Source organism: Otolemur garnettii, unplaced genomic scaffold, assembly GCF_000181295.1.
Source record: "Otolemur garnettii isolate 467f Iridium unplaced genomic scaffold, OtoGar3 scaffold00234, whole genome shotgun sequence".
NCBI classification, from domain to species: domain Eukaryota; kingdom Metazoa; phylum Chordata; class Mammalia; order Primates; family Galagidae; genus Otolemur; species Otolemur garnettii.
The window spans coordinates 491,999-517,046 of NW_003852629.1; the positions used below are offsets into that span (position 1 = coordinate 491,999).

Here is a 25,048-nt window from a genome sequence, read left to right on the forward strand (position 1 = left end):
ACTACAGGCGCCTACCACAATGCCCAGTTATTTGTTGTTGTTTTCATTGTTGTTTAGCAGACCCTGGGCCAGGTTTGTATCTGCCAACCCCGGTGCATGTGGCTAGTGCCCTAATCACTGAGCTACAGGCACTGAGCCTACTTTTCATTTTTAAGTATGTTCCTAATTGTTTGCTGAGGCATTTTTATGATGGCTGCTGTAAAATCTTTGTCAGATAATCTTAACATCTCTGTGAGATGTTAGCACTGTTAGCATTATCTTTTTTTTTTCATTCAATTTAAGATCTTCCTGGTTCTAGGTATGATAAGTAATTTTCTATTGAAGTCTGGGCATTCTGGATACTGTGTTATGACTCTCTAGATCTGCCACAGGTGACAGAGTAAGACTCTGTCTCAAAAAAAAAAAGGAAAAAGAAAAATAGTTTTAGCAAACAAATAGAAAGTTTCAGCAGAAGAAATAAAAGATGAAAAGAACCAAATTCGGTGGATGGTCTTAACAGCAGAATGGAGGAGATAGAGAAAAAAAATGGTGAACTGGATGATAGAACAATAGAAACTACCAAGTATGACCTCCAGAGGGGAAAAAATAGACCAGAAGAAACAAATGAGCAATGTCTCAGGAACCTTTGGGACTACATGACAAAAACTGTCATGTGTGTCATAAATCCTGTGACGTGAGGAGAAAGAGGTGGCTGTAAAAAAACTGGAAACTTTCCAAATATGGCAAAGGACATAAATATGCAGATTTGAGAGGTTAAGCCAACCACAAACAGAATAAACCCATTCAAATCAACAAGATATATATAGTTGACTCTATATAGTCAAATCTCTGAGACTGAAAGACAAAGGAACATCTTCAAAGCAGTAAGAAACAACACCCCACCTATAGAGGAAAACTAATAGCAGCAGATTTCTCATCAGAAACCACGGAGTCCAGAGGAAATGACAGAAGATTTTTCAAGAGCTGAAACTAAAGAACGTCAGCCCAAAATCCTGTCAAGGAAAATTGAGTTTCTGCATTTTGCTTGATTTTGTACAATGACAGCATTAGTAGACTATAATAAATCTGCTAGTCAAAAAGTTATGCAAGAAATACATTTTTTTTTAAAAAATCAATTTTTTGGGCGGCGCCTATGGCTCAAGGGGTAGGGCACTGGTACCATATACCAGAAGTGGTGGGTTCAAACCCAGCCCCTGCCAAAAACTGCAAAAAAAAAAATCAATTTTTCAAACTCTAAAAAATTGTTCAGTTAACCCACAGGAAGCAGGAAAAAGAAAATGAAAAACAGAAGACAAAGTAAAATGGCGGGTTTAAGCCCTCATACATCAATAATTGCATATATGAATAAGCCAGTCAAATATACGATTGGCAGAATTAAAAACCATGACTTGTCTATATAATGTCTACAGAAAATTCACTTCAAATATAACAGTTGTGTTGAAAATAAGATGGGAAAAGATAGATCATATAAGCATTAATCAAAAGAAAGCAGGAGTGGCTATATTAATATAAGATAAAGTAGACTTAAGAGCAAAATTTTATCAGAGATACATGGAACATTGCATAATGATAAAAGAGTCAGTCCACTGAAAATATGTAACAGTCCTAAATGTGTATGTATCAGATACAGAACTATGAGGTAATGTAAAGCAAAAACTGATGACACTGAGAGACAAAATAGAAAAATCCATAATTATGGATGGAGACTTCAGCGTCCCTTAGGTGCCCACAGAATATATATCAAGATAAACCACAGTCTGAACCACAAAGAAAACCTCAGTAGATCTAAAAGATTGAATTCATAGACTATCATCCAATCAGTAGAATTAATGTAGAAAGCAATGACAATTAACTTAAAATCTACAGACACTTGGAAACTGGACAGTATACTTCTGATCTCAAAGAGGAAATTTCAGGAGAAATACAAAAATACATTAGACTAAATGAATATACAGCATATCAAGTTGTGAAAAACAGGTGAAACTGTTGCAAGAGGGAGATTTATGGCATTAAATGTACATAGCAGAAAAGAGGAAGTCTCAAGTTAATAATTTTAACTCCTATCTTAAGAATCCAAAGCAAAATAAACCACAAAAAGAAAAGTAAACTGTGAAAGCAAATAAAAGAAAGGAAATAATTAAAGAAGAAATCAGTGAAATTGGAAACAGAAATCAGTGAAACAAAGAGCTGGATTTTTTTTTTAAATATCAGTAAAATTGGCAAACCTTTAGCAAGACTGACAAAGAGAAGGTACAGGTTACTGATATCACTGATAAAACAAGATGGCAATACAGAACTTGCAGACATAAAAGTTCTACTCACATAAATATGGCACTTTACATGAAATAGATCAGTTTCTCAAAAAACACAAATTACCACAACTGAAACAGTTGTCCTTGAATAGCCCTATAAACAGTTGAGGAAGTGGAATTCATAATTTTAAAATTCCTCAAAAATGAAACCTCTAGGTTTAGATGCTTTCACTAGAGAATTCTACCAAATGTTTGTTTTAGAGATAGTGTCTCACTCGGTCACCAAAGGTAGAATACAGTCACTTGATTATATAGTTCACTGCAGTCTCTCTGGGCTTAAGTCATCTTTTTGTTTCAGTCCCCTGAGTAGCTGACACTACAGGCACATGCCTCCACACCTGACTAATTTTTTTGTAGAGATGGAATCTCACTATTGCCTAGGCTGATCTCAAACTCTTGGCTTCAAATGATCCTCCTACCTCAGCTTCCCAAAGTGCTGGTATTACAGGTGTGATCCACCACTCCTGACCTATCAGACATTTAAAAGGAGTAAACACCAATTCTAGACTTTCTTTTCTAGAAAATAGAAGAGATACAACTATTTATTTTATGAAACTGCCATGAAAACCAACATGCAAACTGATAGTTTTTATGGATATGTAAGCAAAACTCCCAGCACAATACCAGCAAATAGAATTTTTTAAATGTACAAAATCATATATACATGTACATGTATAGAATATGTACATTATTACCAAATTGAGATTATTCCAGGAATGCAAGGCTTGTTTGGTATTCAAAAACCAGTTAGTATGATCCACCATTTTAATAGGGTAAGGAAGAAAAACCACATGATTATAGAAGTCAATGCACAAAAAGCATTTAATAAAACTCAACGTATATATACTTGTAGAATAATAGGAATTAAAGAAGGATTTTCTCAAATTATTAAAGAGCATGCATAAAAACAATCCCATAGCTAATGTTATTCTTAAAGGCAAAAGGCTAAATGCTTCATCCCTTAGATTAGGGAACAAGGCAGGGATATCTATTCTCCCCATTACTTAAAGTATTGATAGAAGTTCACCCGAAAAAGAAATAAAAGGCATACAGTTCAGGAAGAAATCAAACTGTTCATAGTTATGGAAGGAAATAAACTAGAACTAACAAGCGAGTTCAGTGGGATTGTAGAATACAAGATAAACATACAAAAAGCAATTATATTTCTAGATGCTAGCAGTGAAAACGTGAACATCAAAACTTAAAATACAATCACACAAAAATAAAGTGAAATACTTAGGTGTAAATGTGAACACAACGTGCATGGGATATATATGCTAAAAACTACAAAACCCTGATGAAAGAAGTAAAGGGAGTTAAATAAATGGAGAGGGTACACTAGCCTTATTGTTTGGAATACTCAACCCTATTAAGATGTGATTTTACAAAACAATATAAAGGTTTAACACTATTTCTACCAGAATTTCCAGTAAGATTTTTTGTAGATATAGACAACATTATTATAAAACATACATGGAAAGGCAAAGGAACCAGAGTAGCAAAAACAATTTAGAAAAAGGAGAATAAAATGATGAATCACTCTACTTGATTTCAAGTTTTACATAGCTAGTCATCAAGACAGTGTGATATTGGTGAAGGGGTAAGACACATACAGTAAACAGGAGGATAGACTAAATAGCCCAGAATTACACTTAAATATATACAACTTTTTTTTTTTTTTTTGCAAATCTCACTCTGTTGCCTAGAGTGAGGTGGCTTCAGCCTAACTCACAGCAACCTCAAACTCCTGGGTTCAGGCAATCCTCCTGCCACAGCCTCCTGAGTAGCTGGGACTGCAGGCACCTGCTGCAATGCCTGGCTAATTTTTTTCTATTTTTAGTAGAGGCAGGGTCTCACCTTTGCTCAGGCTGGCCTCAAGAGTCCTGAGCTTGCGCCATTCTTCTGTCTTGGCCTCCCAGAATACTAAGGTTACAGACGTGAACCACTACACCGAGACTGTGCAACTAATTTTTAATAAAGATGTAACAGTAATTCAGTAGAAGATAGGCTTTCAACAAATGATGTTCTAGCAATTAGAACTCCATAGGCAAAAAAAGGAATGTCATCCTAAGTCTCATACCTTACGTAAAAACTAACTTGAAGTGGATTATAATGTTTAATGTAAAACATTGAACTATTTATGTTTTACGGAAAAAGCAGGAGAAAAATCTTTAATACCCAGGCCTAGTCATCCTTAACACTAAAGGAATAATTCATGGAAAAATTGGTAAATTAGTATTCAAAAAGTTTTAACCTGTGAAAACCCTATTAAGTACATAAAAAGACATAGCTACTAACAGAGAAAATATTTGCAAACCAAATACATAGCAAAAGACTGATATCTCTGATATAAACACTCTCAAAACTAAATAGTAAAAAACCAATCCAGTTAGAAAATGAGCCAAAGACATGAACACGTATTTCATTGAAGAGGCTACGCAAGTAGCAAGTAAGCAGTTGAGAAGATACTCAGCGTCTTTAGCCATTTGGGAAGTACAAATTAAACCATCAACGAGATAGCCCTATGTACTGTCAGAATGGCTAAAATAAGAAGTAGTAATTAATGCCAATGCTGATGAGGATGTGGAGAAACTAAATCATTCATACATTCCTGGTGGGAATATAGAGTGACACAGCCACTCTGGAAAATAGTTTGACAGGTTTTTTTAAACACTAAACTTGCTACTAACAAGACAACGTAGCAAATTGCACCTCTGGACATGAATCCCAGAGAAATGAAGGCTTACGCTCATACAAAAGCCTGTACACAAATGATCATAGCAAGGGTTTTTGTTTTTGTTTGTTTGTTTGTTGATTCATTTTTTTGGAGACAGTGTCTCACTATGTTGCCCAGGTAGAAGTGCTATGGTGTCAGCCTTGGTCACAGCAACTTCAAATTCCTGGGTTGAAGCAATCTTCCTGCAGTAGCCTCCCAAGTAGCTGAACCTACAGGCACCCACCATGATGTCTGCTAATCTTTCAAATTCTTTTAGTAGAGACAAAGTCTCACTCTTACCCAGGCTGGTCTTGAACTCCTGAGCTCAAGCAATCCTCCTGCCTTAGCCTCAGAGAGTGCTAGGATTACAGGCATGAGCCAGTGCAACCAGCCAATAGTTTTATTTATAATAGCCAAAAACTAGAAGTAAACTAGAGACACTGGGTTGAAGGACACTTCAATGATTGAGTGGTTAATATGTGGTATGTTCTTGGCGTGCTCTTACCTAACAAACGCAATATAAGGGTATATGGACACCTCCTGGATATGGGGACAAATACAATTTGGACCCTAACTAACAAATGCAAACAGTGTAACTTAATTGTATCTTCATACTAATCTGAAATTTTTTTTTAAAAAAGTGATACATGTAGCAACCTGATAAATCACCAGAGAATTATATTTAGTGAATAAAGGCAGTCCCAAATGGTTGCATAGTGTATGATTCCATCTTGAAATGACAAAATTAGAGACATGGAGAACAGATTAGTTTTTGGAGCCAGTTAGAAAGGGTGTCAGAATGAGAGGGAAATGGATATAGCTATGAAAAAGACAATATGTGGCCAGGTGTTGGCGCTCATGCCTCTTCTAATTCCATCACTTTTGGAGGCCAAAACAGGAGGATCACTTAAAGCCAGAAGTTTGAGACCAGACTCGTCAATACAGTGAGACCCCCCATCTCTACCAAAACCCTTTTTTTTAATTAGCTAGGATATCACTCTTCTGCTCTTGGTATTCCTGGTTCTTAGGCCTTTAGATCCAGACTGGATTCCATACCACTGGCTCTCCTACACTCAAGGCCTTCAAATTATATCAGTGGCTTCCCTGGGTTTCCAGCTTGCAGACTTCCCAGTCTTTATGGTCACATGAGCTATAACTTAATCTTTTCCTAGAGGTATATGGAAAACCTGCCTAACAAGTCACCTTTCACTAGATTATAAATTCTTGAGAGCTAGTGTGGCTATGCAGTAGATTAGGGTAATGATACCTGTTATTTCATGAATGAGCTCTGAAAAAAATGGGAAGCTCTCTGAGGTGGCAGCAGGTCATAATGTAACTTTAGGGCAAAAGAGGCAAGGAAAAATTGGGGGTAAAACTTTGTTCTTTTCAGGCCCTCAATAAATTAGATGAGGCCTGCCCACATTAGGGATGACCCTCTGCTTTACTCAGTCTACAATTCAAATGCTAAGCTCTCCCAGACATACCCAGAAATGATGTTTTATCAGTTATCTAGGCATCCTGTGGCCCTATCAGGTTGACAAATAGAATTAACATTAGCATTGAGTAAATTTATGCCAGTATATTATTTGCCAAATCATTTTCTTCCCTGAAAACAATTTAACATGACTAATGTGAATGGATAATTTCTCAGTAAATCATAAAACAGATCACATAAATTTGGAAAGGATCATCACTTCATTTAGTTACAATGATGAACAAAAGAGATAGAGACAAAACTGCCTAGAGAGATCCTTTATATACTTTAAAAATTGAAATAGGCTTGGCGCCTGTGGCTCAAGCGGCTAAGGTGCCAGCCACATACACCTAAAGTGGCGGGTTAAAATCCCCAGCCCAGGCCCGCCAAACAACAATGATGGCTGCAACCAAAAAATGGCCAGGCATTGTGGCGGGCGCCTGTAGTCCCAGCTACTTGAGAGGCAGAGGCAGGAGACTTGCTTGAGCCCAGGAGTTGGAGGTTGCTGTGAGCTGTGATGCCATGGCACTCTACCCAGGGGGATAGCTTGAGGCTCTGTCTCAAAAAAAAAAAAAAATTTGAAATATAATTCACATACCATAAAATGTACCCTGTTATAGTATGCCTTTCATTGGTTTTGGTTGGTTAAAACCAAAGTGGTTGGTTCAGTGGTTAAGGTGCAACCATCACCATTATATAATGCCAGAATGTTTTCATCACTCTCCAAATAATTCCCATTTCTATTCCCACCTAGCCCCTGGCAACAACTAATCTACTTTCTGTTATACTTTTTGTCTGTATGTGTTTGCCGATTCTGGACACTCTATCTAATTGAACTATACAATATGTGGCCTTTTGTGCTTGGCTTTTTTCACTTAGCATGTTTTCTAGGTTCAAATATTGTAGCTTTTATTATGTACATTACATATATTTCTTTTCTGTGGACCTAATCCTACTAGAGTAGTACTCCTTTTCATAGCTGAAAAATTTTCCTCTGTATGAATATACTACCTCAGTTTAGTAGTTTCCACTCTTTGACTGTTAAGAATATGCTGTTATGAATGTTCATATTAATACAAATGAATAAATTTAAAATACATAATCATGGTGCCATTATCACACCTGACAAAGTTAGCAGTAATTCTTTAATGATGCTTCATATCAAGTCTTTTTATTTCTTCCAGCAATTAATGTTGGAAAGCACATATTTAGTTTTCTTTCTCTGGGTTCAGGGAAGACTAAGGACAGGTGTTCTTTCTTTTTAGAAAAGTGAGAAGAAAGAGAACTGAGTCAACACTTCTTTGACATCTGCCTTGCGATGGGCGTTCAACATCATTTCCTATGGCAGGAGAACCAAGACCAAACTAGGCAGCTGAAAGAATTACAATATATTACCTCAGAGATTTAAGCAAGAGTTAACCTCTCACAGTTAGGTCCAAGGAATAAATGTTAGGCATGCAAGTCCATAGATTCCTTATCAGATTGTTCTTGGACTTAAACTTAGAGAAAATAGTGGTTACAGTAATAATTGAGAAATGTGTTCTGTGTTTATGCTTTCCCAAGACTGCTGAGATTTGCCTAAGTGGGCCGTCCCATTGTCCCTTAGGAAGGATAGCAAAGCTTCACAGGAAAGGCTTGGTGGGTAGAAACAGGCCACGGGTCTAAAACAGGAATCTGTTCCCGGCTTGCTGTTTAAACTTGGAGGACTGTTCTCTGTAAGAGCTGGTCATATGAGGGGATAAAAGAGTAAGGCAGGTATTCTAATGATGCATCCTAGTAACAGTGGTGGTAGGTATTTGGGTAACAAGAGGTCATCATCCTCTTTTTTTTATAATCTATTGAGGATTCGGTTCCTACCGGATTATTGGCTCCCTTGTGTAGAGAAGTTTTAATGTACCTGTGTATTAAAAGAACTCAATTAAAAGACTTTTTTTTAGTGTTGTTATTGTTGACACAGAGTCCAGCCCTATGCCCTGAGCAGAGTGCAGTGGCCATCATAGCTAACTGCAACCTCAGACTCAGGCTGTAGGCATCCTGCTGTCTCAGCGTCTGGAAGCCACTGGGATTACAGGCGCTCACTGTGGCTGGGTTTTTCATTTTTTTAGGACTCGGGGACTCACTCTTGCTCAGTCAAGTCTCAGATTCCTGAGCTCAAGCAATTCTCCTGCCTCAGCCTCCCACAGTGCTGGGAATACAGACGTGATCTACCATGTCTGCCATGAAAGACATTTTAAAATATAATTTAAAGATTATTGTGGCTTGGTGCCCGTAGCACAGTGGTTATGGCGCGATGTACACCGAAGATGGCAGGTTTGAAACCAGCCCTGAACCCAGCCTGGGCCAGCTAACCAACAAAGACAACTGCAACAAAAAATAGTCGGGCATTGTGGTGGGTGCCTGTAGTCCCAGCTACTTGGGAGGCTGAGGCAAGAGAATCGCTTGAGCCCAAGAGTTTGAGATTGCTATGAGCTGTGATGCCACAGCACCTTACCAAGGATGACATATTGAGACTCTGTCTCAGGAAAAAAAAAAAAATTATGTTGGTCAGGCATGGTGGCTCATATCTGTAATCCCAGCTACTTGGGAGGATCACTTGAGTCCAGCAGTTTGAGGGAGGCTACTATCAGCTATTATGATGCCACTGCAGTCTAGCCTGGGTCTAGAGCTAGACCCTGTCTCTAAAAATATATATAGTAGAAATTCTGTAACTTGACCACCCAAGGGACTGTAACAAACTGGTCAACATACAGAGGTGGTCAAAATAAGGAACTAGGCCTACTATCCTGATATGTACATGTGGTTACATGTCCAGTCAACTTAGGGAGGTGGTCCATTATGGATGTTCTACTACCTATGTAAATAAAAGTAACTTTTTAAAAAGATGATTATGTTAAAAGATAGAATGTCTTACATTAATTAGACCATCTGACAATGGGTTCTTTGGGTTCTTTTTAGAAATTTAAGACCGCATGATTATTCATTAAGGTTTAATCTAAGTGGTACATTAATGGTGTTTAGAACTGAACCTGTTTCTTTTTGATGTTGTGCTATAGTCTATTTATACATTTTAAACAAGGTCCAGTTACTGTAATACAAGTAGAGGCCATGAAGTGTAACTTTTATATTTCCGTGTAAGGGATTGGATACTTTACAACATTAAGATAATGATACGATTATTCTGGCCTTAGCTGTTTTTGCTAGCAGTAGGTTTACTGTTTACTGTTAATCAGCTTAATGATTTCACCCAAGGAGGATCTCTTGAGGGGAAGAAAAAGGACAAAGCAGCATTAGGGGGAGATGCACAGGAGAGCTCCCCTCTGCAAAGAGTGATCTGGTCCAAAATGTCAGTAGTATTCAGGTTGGGAAACACTGAGTTAGAATAATAGAACGCAGTTAAATTCAAGGACGTGAAGCACCAGCAACTCACTATAACAGATGAATCCTCTTTATTTATTTAGTAAGAGATGGTGCTATGATTTAACATGAAAAGTGCTTTATTTCAATGATGGCCTGAGGGGGAGGGAGTAAAGACAGGAAAACACTGTTAGGAGGTGACATCCCTTCTATTTTATGGGCTGTCTCTGACCTATGAATCTTAAAATGAGTACCCTCACCAATTTCAGCATCTGTGCTGATAATGTTAATACCTGGATCTGAGTTCATCGTCTTCTGAACTATACTGACCTCCTTGTCCTCCTTTCCTGTTCAGGCACCCACCAGCATCATTAGTCAGCAGTGTTCTACTTGTAATATCTTGAATTTTCCCTTAACTGTGGCCTTCTGATGTGCCACCTGTTTTGCTCTTACCTGGTTTGATACTGCCCATCTTGAATTAGGCTCTTACATTTAAAATGTCCAAGACAGTACTTTCAAGTTAATTTCTAAAAACCGTAAAAACAAAATGATACCTTTTTAGTCTGCCTTAGGCAGACTAGATACTAGTTAACAGAGGTAAGAATTTATCAAGACAAAATCATATGCATACACACACAGAAAATCAGATGTTATATTAATAATAACACTGATATGTATACACGTAAACATTTACTGTATACACACAAACATAGATGGCATTTGCCATATGAAACCTCTCTATTAGCAAACCTACTACAGTTACAGTACTCAAGCATTAAATTTAAGTATATTTCTTTCCAAATTATAAGTTAGAATTTCCAACTTATAATAAATGAATTTATTGCTCCTACAAAATGTAGTTGAATTTGTTTTATACAACTTGGGATGGCTACAAACGTGCTGTTATCACTTATCCCTTTGGTCAGGTGTCCTCAAACTTTTTAAACAGGAGGCCAATTCACTGTCCTTCAGACTGTTGGAGGGCCAGACTGCAGGCCCCGGCATGAGTCGGCTGCTAAGCAGGACAGACAGCAGCGGCAGAAGCTCCCAGTGGGCCAGATAAATGTCCTAGGCGGGCTGCATGTGGCCCATGGGCTGTAGTTTGAGGACGCTTGCCTTTGGTTATTCACTGAGGAAGTACATCCATAAATAAGAGTAGAATTACCTCCTCCCCAGTTGATCTAAATGTCAATGAAATAAAAAAGCCAATTTCAACCAAAAGTTATTCATGTCTATATGGTATTCCCATAGCAACAGGAAACCAAAACTCCTTTTTTGCATTTCAGTTATTGTTACTGACTTTTAACATAGTATTTGGATGCTCTACATATTTTATAATAATGATGCAGTTGGATATTCATAGGGCGCTTTATCAAAGTTCTTCCATGTATATTACCCCAGTTTTCCACAGAGGGCTCAAATCTAGGTGTTATGGTTCCCCATTTCTTTCTTCTTCATGTTATACTATGCAATAGAAAATAGCAGTACTAAAGATTAGTCTGTCCTCCTTTGAGGGACTTCCATTAAGATGACCACTTCTGCAAGGGTGCCATGAGCACGTGAAGAGAAGCAGGAGTGTATCCCTCTTTTAGAAAACCAGAATTCAATAATGGCGTATTGATCTCTGAGAATCCACTATTTAAAAATTGCTAAGTTTTATTCAACACAAGAGTTTTCCAATTATCACTTAGCCATTGCCCCCAAATTGGAATTGGTAAGAGGATTCATAGCTTCTGTTAATATACCATGAACTGAGGGATCTGTTATTTTGCATACTCTTCAACTTCATAGTAACACAGAGGTTGTGGTGGGGGCTTGGAGACTACTGTTTTTTTAAGCTCAGAATGTCTCATAAGATTTTTGTTCCAAATCAGTTGTATTTTTGAGCAGTGCTTCTCAAGCATTAATGTGCACATAAATCACCTAAGAATCCTGTTGAAATGCAGCTTAATACCCGATTCAGTAAGTTTGTGGTGTATCCTGCAAGGTATTTGTAACTAGCATGGCTGCTGCTGACCCTAGTAGCTAGGATCAGTCTCTGGGGAGCCGTGCTAGGCTGGAGTACCCTAGAGGGCTGTGGACAGGTGCAGTTGGCTCTGTTGCCTCACAGGAGACTGGCAGAGTGCACTTTCCCCCATCTCCTCAGAGACCTTGTCAGATCTTCTCTACATCCTTTCCTTCTCTGTGGGTTCTTGGCTCCCAGCATATAATCAAGTTTCAGCACCTTACAGCTGAAATCCTGTCATTCCATTTCTCCTGGATATGTTCCTTCCAGCTTCTCTAAAGAGCTATCTGCATTTCCTTGTTCTTTTTCACACCTCATTTCACAGTCTGACATCCTCCACATGGGCAGGGGGTCATCCTTGACTTCCTAAAAGCACACCTAACAAATGCTTATATTCTTACCTTAAACAGTTCTTTGAGGATATCTGATACTTTTGCCTACTCTTGGGTAAACTTCCTTAGCTTCGTGACACCATTTCTTCTCATTTTTTGTACTGGCCTTCCCCAGCTGCCCTTACCAGCTCTTATGTGACTCTGAGACGGCTCTTAAACCCATGACTTCAAGTAGCTCCACACTGACAGCCGCTAGATGGCTCTGATGAGTGATCTTCAGACCCTTGTAGTTTATTTAATACATGCAGGCTGAACTGATAGCCTTCTCTATTCCAGTTTGCAAATCTTCTATGTCCTGTATTATATAGTGTTTCTTTTGCTCCTTCATAATGATTTATTTGATTAATGTTACCACTTTTCACGTATTGTTTCTACCTATTAATTATATTTCCAAATCGTCCACTATCATACTTGTCTCCCAATTGGACTTCCTGTCTTCAAACTCTTGGTTTGTGGGATCTTTCTAAAAATGCGTGTCACTCTTCAGTTTTATTTAAGCCATGCAGCAGTTCCCCACAACTACAGCATCAGACTCCTTAGCTTGGCAAACAAGGCCCTTTGATTTCTAACCCCTCCTAACACGCACTCCATCTTATAAACTAAGAGTTGATGAACTTCACAGTGCTCTCTCCCTTCCTCCACCAAAAAGTTTGCTCTGTACTTAGAATGCCCACCCTTCGGATCTGAGCCTTCAAGGATATGGTCAAGTTTGATACCTCTAGAGAGCCTTCCACGACACTTCTCTATGTCCCCTATACCACCCGCTAGCGTGTGCACACACATGACTCAGAATTGATAGGCTCTTTTCTTTTCTCTGTACTCTTTGTATCTCTTTGTAAAATTGGCGGCCAACATGTAAGTAATATTTAGTGAAATTTTGTAGTGCATATTTTATGAATAAAGGTACATTTAAGGCCAGGCATGGTAGCTCATGCCTATAATCTGAGCACTCTGGGAGGCCAAGACAGGCAGATTACTTGAGCTCAGGAGACCAGCCTGGACAGCAGCAAGAACCTGCCTCTAAAAATAGCTGAGTATTGTGGATACCTGTGGTCCCAGCTACTTGAGAGGCTAAAGCAAGAGGATCACTTGAAGTTGCTGTGAGCTGTGAAGCTGTGAAGTTGCTGTGAGATCCTATGGCATTCTACCAAGGGTGACAAAGTGAGACTCTGTCTTTAAAAAAAAAAAAAAGGTACATTTAGCTACAATTTTCCCCCCCATATTTATCAATTTTAATTAAAATTAAGATGGAAAATTCAGATGAAACCAGAAAATACAAACAGCAAAAAATTTTTGAGGCAAAAATCATAAGGGTTTTCGGAAGGCATCCTTTCCCTAACCTACCATAATCTTTTGATAAATATCCTGACATAGATCTAGTAATTAAAATTATCTTAAACTAAACTATTTGAAAAATCAGAGCTGAAAATTCCTGATGTAGCTATTAAAGTGCTAAAGAAACAGGCAAGATATTAGCTGAAAATGCAGCCATCTAACCCTAAAATATGTTTCAGTAACCCGCCAAGCCACCTAAACTTGACAGGATAGGTGAATTTCTATGTCTGGAAAATATATGACTTAGAAATACATTACTAACCAGGAAGAACAGTTTCAAAAGGCCCCTCACTGATACTTAACGTTCTGTCCCAGGACTTGGAAATCTGTAGACCTAATTTGCATTGAGAGGTCATCTTACTTGTGTTGGGCTTTGTTTTAAGTGGTGGAACAGGTACTTACTGAAATGTGGTTGTAAACTGAAGGCTCTCTTGTCCCCTTCCTAATATCAAGCCCATGAATGCTGAGGCATACCACACTTTACTAGAAGTCTGACCTGGCCTTAGCAGCCTTCCAGCATCCCTTGAGGACAGCTTAGTTTAATAAATATTTGCCACTCCCCTCTACATCTGTGAAGACATTGCTGACTAAACCTCTCTGCTTCTAATTTGGCCATCACTGTAGGGAATTTCAGATGACCCAACTCTCAATTTTGGGAGTTACGTTCATTTTATATACTCCTATTCCAGGATAACTAAACATTACCTAAGAAGATCATGCTAATATGTGTGTATCTTAACACTTACGTGCACACATCTGTCTGTGGTGTATATTCATATACCGTTATATACCTCACAGCTACCAAGACTCCTACATGTGCGACATAGCATTAGAATCCTGTATCTAAAAGAAACTTCATTCTCTCCTCAAAACCTGATTTTCTTCCTTTTTAATTTAATTTATAAATAATTTATAAATTAAGATTTAATTTTGATTAGTTAATTATTCGTGGTATACCCTTTCATCTCACAAAAATGGGAGTCATTCTTAAATACCTTACAATTTTACTCTTATCATTTAGAAACTCCTATTTGTTGCCACCATCTGAATTGGTTGGGCCTTCATTTTTTTCTGGATGATTGTTCTAGATGCCTTACTGGTCTCTCTGTTGCCAGCCTCGCCCCCTTAATGATTCATCCTCTAGACTCCTCTGATTTTTATCTCGCACCTGCTTCCTACTTTTTCAAAGTTCCTTGATGCCTATAAGGCCACATCTCTTTGCCCCTGTCCAGAATGCTCTTTCCTCCTCCCACTTTCCCAGTAATGAATGGGAGCTTTCCTGTCCTTCACGCTTTCACTGTCAGGGGTTCCTCTTCCTCAGAAAGGGTCATGCCACCTTTCCCCTCTAAAACACCTGGAGGTTGTCCTACTGTGTTTGGGATTTATGTCTGTCCTGTACTACCACGTCCTTGAGGTTTATGTATACTCATATTTACCTGAGTGTCCTCAGTGCCTCGTGCAAATCAAGCTCTCAGTACATGCTTATTGACTAGAAAAACTGAATTACTAAGGAATTATACATATTTTTGTGTTATCTTTGATGGCAAGTACGAATAGGAAATTCTTAAATACTGTAATCTTTCTAATCTATAGTTCCAGTTTTTCTCGTAATTTTTCTGCTAAAATTAAGATTTATTTAGATAACCTTATTTTTTCCTAATAAGCATTCACTGGTGATGTTAATTTTTGTAAAGGAAACAAAAGACATAATGATAAATTTCACGTACTTCCAAAAATAGTTAGGTGGATGGCTATACTCCATGGTTAGAGCGCCAAACCTGCTAAACAACAACAACAAAAAATAGTCCCAGAAATCTGAAATAATCTGTAGTTCGAAGATTTTTAAAGGATATGTGATGTGTTTTTTATGTTTGATTTTTTAACTATAACATAAAATAAATGAAAATTCCTTAAACCTCTATTAAAGGTAAGTGACCCTAATAAAAGAGCAATAAGTGTGGTGAGAAGAATGTGAGATTGTAACCCTGCTTCTGCTGTAATTGTGTGTGATGCCAGGCAAGTCATTTCTCCATCTAACACTCAGTCATGTCTACTATACATCAGTAAGTTCAGCAAGGTCCTGTGTTTTCCAGTGAAACACAAGGAAACTCTGTATGAGAGAAGTACTAACGGAACAGCTCTACTTTAGAGTTGGGGATACTGTGGAGAATGAGGGGAGAAAGCAGATGAAGGTCTTCCCCTACTGGGCTGTCCTTAAACCCTACCTCGTGCTCAAAAGACAACCCCTGCAGAATTGCCTTGAAACAGGATCTGAAGGCCAGTGTGTTGGATGATGTATGAGTTTTCTTCCACTTTCGTCAGATAGAATTCAGAGCATTGTAAAGTCACAAAATTTGAAGGGTTTTCTCATTTAAACTCCTAACTACACATGGCATAGCTTAGATCTATTATCTGAGGCCATATGCTTAGATTTCCCCAACTAGTCTACTGTTCTTTTCACAGGACATTCCCATCTTTGCATAATATGCTTTATTCTTTAGGGCTACTTGTACACAGTGTATGTTGCTAATTCAGTTAACTTATTCATTTTATTTAATCAGGATATTCGGACAGACTAAATGAAGAACATTGATCTCTGATCTCTGCTACACTCTGCAGTGTTCATAGGGCACATTCACATTCGGCACTTAGACCCCTTCCTGCTCCTTTTGTTCCCCATATGGCATTGCACTCAGATGTCGGTGACCAGTGACAACACTGACATATATTGAGTACTTAGTACCTGTAAGCCAGTGTTTCCAGTGCTTTTTAATTTTTTTTTTTTTTTTTTTAGAGACAGTCTTACTTTGTCACCCTCGGTAGAGTGCCGTGGCATCACAGCTCACAGCAACCTCCAACCCTTGGGCTTAGGCAGTTCTCTTGCCTCAGCCTCTGGAATAGCTGGGACTACAGGCACCCATCACAGCGCCCAGTTATTCTTTGTTGCAGTTTGGCCGGAGCTGGGTTTGAACCTACCACCCTCGGTATATGGGACCAGGGCCCTACTCAGTGAACCACAGGCGCCACCCCCAGTGCTTTTTAATGTTAATCCTTTCAATAACCCTATGATGTAAATGCCATTCCATTTTGCAGGGAGATTAAATACTGGCTGCAAAGCAACACAACTACAATGAGGTGGCCCTAGGGTTTGAACCTAGAAAGTCTGGTTCTAGAGCCCTTAGCCATTCCAAGGTATAACTTCATTCCACCAACATAGATTTTCTTGAAAGCAGGTAAAAGAAAATTAATATTAAATTTGCTATTTTTATATATACTTTGAATTTCTTTTAAGAGATGATTTAAACCTTCCAAACCACAAGAGTCCATAAAAGAAAAGGAAAAACAATGTAAATCATAGTATAGGGACTGCCCCATAATAAGTACTTTGTAGATACTGGTTATCATTTTACAAGATACTTCCCTCTATGTCCATCCAGGATACTTCATTTGATTTGTTATTTTGAAGTTTTACTTAACAGATGCCTTAATTTTTATCTTGCCACCAGGTGGCAGTATGTTACGTAAGGAAGTAATTTAAATGTTGGTTAAAAATAGATTTTATTTTCAATATTTTGCCTTTAAACTGTTCAGTCATAATAAAAATAGAATGGAATTCCATATTCGCCTTCCCTTTCTCTCCCTCACCAGTTGTAAAGGCCCTGTTGTGTTAGCACATTGTTTGTGGCGTAGCGAGACCTGCCTCAGTCCTCCCTTGTATTCTTCTCATCAGCACAGACAATTTCTTTACCTCCATCCTTAATAGAGATTTGAGCCCTTGTGCTTAGGTTTTCCCAGATGGTTCTAGTCTCTTCCATGGTGTACGTGGGAAAGTTCTGAATACGTGGTAGCAATTTAATAGATGCCCTTTGATAAATGTCAATGATAAGTAAGATATATCAGCATGTGTATTTGTTCAATGTTTATTTGATTTATAATACATTTGTAGTTTTCTAAGGTTATGTTTTTTTTTTTTTAATTTGTGCTATGGAAGTCCCTGAAAATTTCCCTGAAGTTAATAGGTATTATCGGTATCATTAAGATAACTGCTGCCAAAGGTTTGAAAGATTAGTGTCTGAGGTAGAAGGCAAGAGAATTAATGGGTAATGAAGAAAATTGAGGCAAAGGACTGAACAAGGCAATTAATCAAGCATGATGATAAGGGATGTGCTAGTGGTAGAATGAAGAGCAAGGCAGGGCTCTGATACTGGAAGGGGTTACTAGCCACATGGAAAAGCAAGAAGGTCACCAGAGTCATTCAGCTGCAGAGAAATCTATTTACATACTCCATAATCATGGGTCTGCCTAGTCTTCTTGATTTCATAATGCAAACAATGAAATCATTGAAACAAATGAAATTATTAGAGTTCAGTTTTTTGTTTTGTGTTTTGAGACAAGATCTTATTCTGTTGCCTAGGGTAGTTTACTGCATCACAGTTTCAGTTCACTGCACCCTGAAACTTCTGAGCTCGTGCAGTGCTCCTGCCTCAGCCTCCCAAGTAGCTGAAACTACAGGCATATGCCACGACACCCAGCTGATTTTTCTATTTTAAGTAGAGACAGAGTCTTCTCTGTCTTAGTCTTAAACTCCTGGCCTCCAGCAGTCCTACCTTGGCCTCCTAAAGTGCTAGGATTATAGGCATGAGATACTGTGACCAGCCATAGCCACACACTTTGAAAACAGGTGTACTAATGTCTACATTTGTTCATTTTGGGCTTCAAACTAGAGAAGTCCTTAGAAGGACTCATTAAAATTAGTCATTAATCACTTAGTAATATTAAATATTTTTTGTTATGAAGTATATAAAATAATCCATTTATATAATATCCTTTATAATATGCTCAGAGGGGTAGAAAATATTTTAATGTCTTTAATGAGGAGTTGGGTGATCAGGTAAATGTAGCATTGTCCAAAAACTACTTCAACGGATGGAAATTATAATGAAAAAAAATAACCATTGTTATATTTCAGCTGTAATGAAAGTAATTGCATGCCATTTGGATATAAATCACTGTACATCTTAAGTCCATCTGGTACAACCATACTTAAAGATGCTTCATAAGGTGTTAAGTATTAATTAGGTAATAAAATTAATAGTGACTTGTGAAATTTTATATAGCATAGCTTTCTTAAGCCAGTTTTTAACATGATTTGTTAACAGATTGGCAAAAGGGCAGTTTATTCACATAAATTGGTAAATTTAATAACTTTTGTTAATACACAAGTGCTTATTTATATGAAGTTGTAATTCATTTATGGGACCTTGTAGTTCCAGAAATGTGCATTCAAGGATGACCCTAGAAGGGATTCTGACCTTGTGAATTTATCTATCTCTTGACTTCAGTGTTTAGTTAGCCAGGTTTCTAAAGCCATCACAGTAATTGACATGTTATTAGAAATAAAGTTGAGTTTTTCCTTATTTATAGGGATAACTTCAATTTTGAAGAGTGTGAATCAATTCATAGTTGGCCAAACGCCAATGTCTCTTTCATTTTAACTCTAGCACACACATGAAAAGCACACTCGAGTCCTAAGTGCCTTGTGAATCTGCAGTGATTAATTCTTCTCATTATTTTGCTGCATATTCTCATGACCCTCTGTGATGATTCGATCAGCCACTTAGAGTTTATGCATATTCATATCTCTGTGCTCCTGCCGCAGACATTCAAATCTCCTTCATTGACTGGTGTGTGCTTGGTGCAGTAATTGAGCTGCAGTAGATTGATTACTCTGGGGAGCTGTAAGGCCTTTAAAGGTGAAAACATATCAGTCCTGTTAATTAGGAAACAAAAGCTCTGATGGCAGGTTCAGCAGTCAAATGTTTCCAGTGTAGAAAAGAGGAAAGGTATGATTTGTTTCTCTCCATGAATTCTATTTACTTCTTAAAATTTGAATTAGATCTGTACCAGTGTTAGTGGAGAATAGCTTTCTTTTATGAAGTCTCATGAAAAGCTAATTGAAGATGTCCTTTTTTATAATATTAGTACTGTTATCTATGTTCTCTTAAATCTGATAATAGAAACTGTAAGAGTTTACATATGCTTTTTGTAACATTGGTAGTATTTATATAAAATATCTTAATATTTTACACATATATAGAATACTTGTGGATAAGTTTTGGCATTTAATTTGGTCTACAGTATTCTAACTCTTAATTTTTTGCCAGTTTAGTAGTTTCACCCTATATGGAAAAAGGGTTAAAATTCAACATGGCAAAAAAGTCAAGCTACCTTTTATCTCTTTATTATAAGCATGCTTTGGTTCTTTCCCTCTTGAACTACATGTTAAGTAATACATTATAATGGGCCCCATGTGGGACAGTGTCCTCCAAAAGCTAGTTTTAACAGAATTAAACAGTTTATGTAGTTGGCATGTTTTGTTCATATGTGCTGTTCCATATTATAACATTCCTTTTGCCCTCCATCATGATTTTTTCTTTTGAGGTATAATTTGTATACCTTAACATTTACTCTTAAATAAGTGTACAAATCAGTGGTGTTTAGTTTATTCACAAAACTGTGCAACCATTCATCACTATCTAATTCTAGAACATTTTCATCACCCCAGAATCTCATACTCATTAGCAGTCACTCCCCATGTTCCCCCTCCACCTAACCCCCAGTAATGAATAATCTACTTTGTCTCTATGGATTTGCCTGTTCTGGACTTTTCCTAAAGTGGAGCTGTACTGTATGGTAGTCTTTTGTGTCAGCCTTCATTCGTTCTCTCACTTTGCATAATGTTTTCAAGGTTCATCCATATTGTAACATCATGTATCAGTACTTCATTCCTTTTTATGGCTGAATAATACTCTATTAATTAGTATTCCAGATTTGGGGTTCCATTCATTGATAAACATTTGTGATGTTTGCAGTTTCTGGCTATTGTGCATAATGTCGCTAACAATGCTAATGAGCATTCACATATGCCCTAACCTTAGTCTTCGCCATTGATTTTTGACAGTGGGTGTGGTTTTTCTTAGATCAGGCTGGGGAACTTTCCTTCTATTTCTACTCCGTTGAGTGTCTTTATCATGAAATGTTGTATTTCATCAGGTGCTTTTTCCATATTTGTTGAGGTGATTATGTATGTGATAGATTTTGTTCTCTGTTAACGGGATGTATTGCATCAGTTGTTTTTTATATTGAATGTTATAATCTATAGAGCTTTTATATAATTTTTTTTACTGTCATTCTAAATAACATGAACTTCTTTCTCTACTTTGTATTTCAGGCATTTATAAATACAGCAAAAGAAATTTATGAAAAAATCCAAGAAGGAGTCTTTGACATTAATAATGAGGTATATACATAGAAATATTAATGGCTAATAATAACTTAGCGTTGACTTTTTAATTAGTATTAAAACTCAATGTTTTTTAAATTCTTAAAATGAATCCATAATAATCAGTTAACATTAGTTTATAATCATATAACAGAACTTGGTATATATAGTATAATATTTATGATCTAGTAACACATCTCTATGAAATGGGTAAAAGTAAGAGGCCCTATCCATTTATTGCAAGCAGTGTAAAATAATATAAATCCAAAACAAAAGAAAATCCACTTTTATCCACATGTCCATATGGTGTCATCTGCTTTGGGAACTAATGTTCTCATGTGTAAATGCATGTACTAATGCAAAATGCTCTCTCTCTGTATAAAAGAAGGAAATACTCAATTTGGAAATTATACACAATATAGCATAGCATGGTTTCAGGAGGCTAAATTACTATATATAATCAGCATTTGGCACTGGCTTTTTTATAAAGTTACTTTGAGCCTGTTGGGTCAGCATACTTAAGATAAAATGTAAAGCTTTGGAGGATATAAGCTCTTTTGCCATTCTGTATTAAGACTTCTGGCTTCTAAAAGAAAAGGCCTGGTTTCTCCACCAGTTGCAATTAGAAAACCTTTGTGTTAAGAGAAGCCACTGCAGATATGTCTCTTGGCCTGTACATAAATGAGGCTTTCTTTTATTCATCTCAGGTAGTCTCTGCTAAAACAATTTGCTTAAGGTTTCCAAAAAGTACTTGATTTTCTCCTTTTAATTTTGAGTGATAACAGTTTCTAAGTCCTATCTTCTAGGCTTATATGGTAGTACTTTTTGAGTTAATTTACAGGTGACACCATTCAGAGACTAATGCCATATAAATTGAAGAGTAATTGGGCCTTTGTTTAAAGGGCATGTTCACTGTTTCTGTCTGGTTTCATATAGTAGCTGAATGCTTTACTGGGCCTTATGCAGCTTTGATTGTAATGTGCTGTCAGGAGCTAACAGGCCATGCCATTTATTTGGCCTAATGCCAAGTCTGACTGGTTGATTCCTCAAGAAGTTGCTACCAGCCCAGAGGGGGCAAAACCAATGAGCCATAGGGCATGCTTTTTATTAAAGAGGAGTCAAAAGAGCGAAAAGAAACCACATCAGCTGCTGTCAATACTGAGCTAGTGCCAGAAACCCCAAGGCTACTACTGTTGCAGAACAACTGCCAAGCACTATAAATCTGAGATTTACTGTGACGTGAAGTTTCCTTAAGAGCTTAATTTCTGAAGCTACTGTATTACTTTTCTCAAAGTGTTGTATTTTTAGGTAAAATCCACTTGAGGGAGTGAAGGTTAAGACATAAGTGTGAGTTTGATGAATGAAAGAACTACTCTGTGTGTGGGTTCTTGGCAAGCTGCCATGTCTTTGGGGATCATAGAAATTATTGATGACACAGAACACTCATATGCCCTTAGCCTCTACAGCTGATTCAACATGGAACAGAAATGCTATCGAGAGAAAAGATTTTACACTGTATTAGAGCAGCATGGGCTTTGGATATTTTTGTCTTTTAAAGATTACTTGTGATAGTTGTTTTATTTATTTATTTATTTATTTTAATTTCAAATTAATATGAGGGTACACATTTTTAGATTACATCGTTCTCACTTCCAGGGTAAAGTTGCAGTTGTAAAAGAGCCCCTCACCCAGGGGTGTGTTATACACCCTCACAGTGTGCACATTATAGGGATTCAGAAAGTGATAGTTGTTTTAAATGATTTCTCTGTTATGAGAATTCCCTGAGAAGCAGAATTATCTAATTTCTGGTTACCTAGTACCTGGTATAAAGAATTATTTTCAGAAACATTCCCACAGGGTTATTTCTTAAAGGAAGGAACATCCCCTAAAAGATAGTGTCTTAATTATTGATAAAATCTACTTCATATATTTTTCTCAGTTTGGTAAAACTGTATTATTAAAAGTTAAATTAGTTTTGTTTGGGGTTTTTTTTTAAATCTAATTAAACTGTACTGTTGAGGGGGTCCTGGTTATACGGTTATATTTATTATTCTGTCCTCTTTTATTCCAGGCAAATGGCATTAAAATTGGCCCCCAGCATGCTGCTACTAATGCGACACATGCATGCAATCAGGGAGGACAGCAGGCCGGGGGAGGCTGCTGTTGAGTCTGTGCTACTCTGGCTGCCCAGACGGGGCCTGCTCACCTACTCGTTCACCCTCTCTCTTCCTGCTCAGCTGAGACATGAAACTGTTTGAAATGGCTTTATGTCACAGAAGACTTTAATCCTTTAAATTCTTGTATAACTTTGAATAAATGGTTAATGTTCACTTAAAAGACAGATTTTGGAGATTGTATTCATATCTATTTGCATTTGATTTCTAGGTCAATGGATGTGATTATTTTTGTTAAATGTTGTCTTGTGCCCTTAACTACGAGCTGGATTGTATTAAACACTACAAAGTCATCTTGAGTATTTCAAATCAGTTTGTGTAGTTAGGTTTCCCAGCACCTGTGGTTACCTAATGTTTACTATTATAGAACTGTCCTCAGAAAGTTTGTCAATTTTCAAGGCTATAAAGAAAAGCAGAAGGAATCTTTTAATTCTGTATTTATCATTTATTTTCTGTATATATAGTTTAATAACCTGCTTGGGTGTAATTTGCCAAGCTTGAATTCTTTAATGCATTTGCATAAGTTCTATACTGTTTAGAGCTTAAAGCTACAGAAGCATTATTAGAAATTGCTTGGACACTGAATTTTAAACTTTTTGACATTGTTAACAAGCATGTTCATCTTTTCTTGTCACTAGTCCAAGAAAAATATGCTTAATGTACATTACTAAAGGCTTTGTATGTGTTATTAACCTGTTTTAATGCCAAAAGTTTGCTATTTGTCCACAATTTCTTTAAGGCCTCTTCAGAAAAGGATTTGTTTGCCTTAATGATACTGTTGGGAAAAACACAGTATAATGAGTGAAAAGGGCGGAAGCAAGAAATTCCTACATCTTAGCGACTCCAAGAAGAATGAGTATCCACATTTAGATGGCACATTATGAGGACTTTAATCTTTCCTTAAACACAATAATGTTTTCTTTTTCTTTTATTCACATGATTTCTCAGTATATTTTTCATGCAGGACAGTTTTTCAACCTTGATGTACAGTGACTGTGTAAAATTTTCTTTCAGTGGCAACCTCTATAATCTTTAAAATGTGGTAAGCATCTTGTATGTTTTGAAGGGGGTATGACAATAAATCTACCAGATGGAAAATCCTGTTAAAAAGTAGAAAAGCTTTAGTAATTTTACTCAGTGTGGTGGTTTTATCCTTTTTTTCTTTTTCCTCCCTGGTCTATAATGAAATTGTTAAAGCAGTGCAAAATAAAATCCTATGTATAAAAGTGTTCTTTTTTTTATTTTGGCCATTTCTTTTTTTAGTGTATTTTCTAATCTGTTTACAACTTTTACTTGTATTAAAGCATGTTTTTTAAAAGGGTCAGAATGTGTAACAGTTAACCCTTTTAAAACATTTTGCTAAAGTGTGATAAAACTTTTTTACTATGTTGAAATTCTTTTTGCTGTTGGTAATGTAAGCAAGTATTTTATACTCCTCAAATAGCTTAGAGACATGTATGTATGCCTGTAAGAAAACATAAAGAAAATCCAAATATGTGAAACTAACAGTAGAACCTGTGTGAGTTGACCACCCAAGGAACTGTAACCAACTAATCAACATAAGGAACCTAGGCCTACTCTACTGATACGGACATGTGATGCATGTCCAGTCTGAAAATCAGGTCCACTTGAAGTGGTCAGTGTAGGCAAGGGGTAAACTGTGGAGGTTCTACTGTACTTTCAGTTCACTCACTGACTTCAGCTCTCTATAGGTCTTTCTGGAAGATTCATCAGTGCTCTGTCAAAGTTTTGACGTTACTCTTGTGGGAAGTCATCAAATGATGTCATAGTTTTGTTTTGACTAGCTTTTTGAAGGCAGAGGTGAAAGGAAAATCTATTGTTATGAGTATATGTATTACAAACTGTTTTCCTTCAAGTGGTTGTGTCAGATTCCTTGGTTTTGCTAACTCACTCTCTTTACTGATGAAGGGAAAAGGTAAGACAGCTAGGTTCTGGTCTGTGCTAGAGAAAGAGTCTTTGGAAATTGTTAGTTTTAAACTTCTG

The 25,048-nt window shown here is 37.1% G+C and overlaps 1 protein-coding gene across 1 annotated transcript in view; it reads left to right on the top strand.

Moving 5' to 3' along the window:
• Positions 1-24,273, top strand: part of RAB2A (RAB2A, member RAS oncogene family) — a 116,595-nt gene extending 92,322 nt beyond the window's left edge. Inside the window, exons 7-8 of the mRNA XM_003802167.3 lie at positions 20,820-20,888; positions 22,942-24,273. Of these exons, the coding sequence (XP_003802215.1) occupies positions 20,820-20,888; positions 22,942-23,037 (165 nt within the window). The 3' untranslated portion in view covers positions 23,038-24,273. The remainder of the gene's footprint in view (positions 1-20,819; positions 20,889-22,941) is intronic.
• Positions 24,274-25,048: the final 775 nt, after the last annotated feature.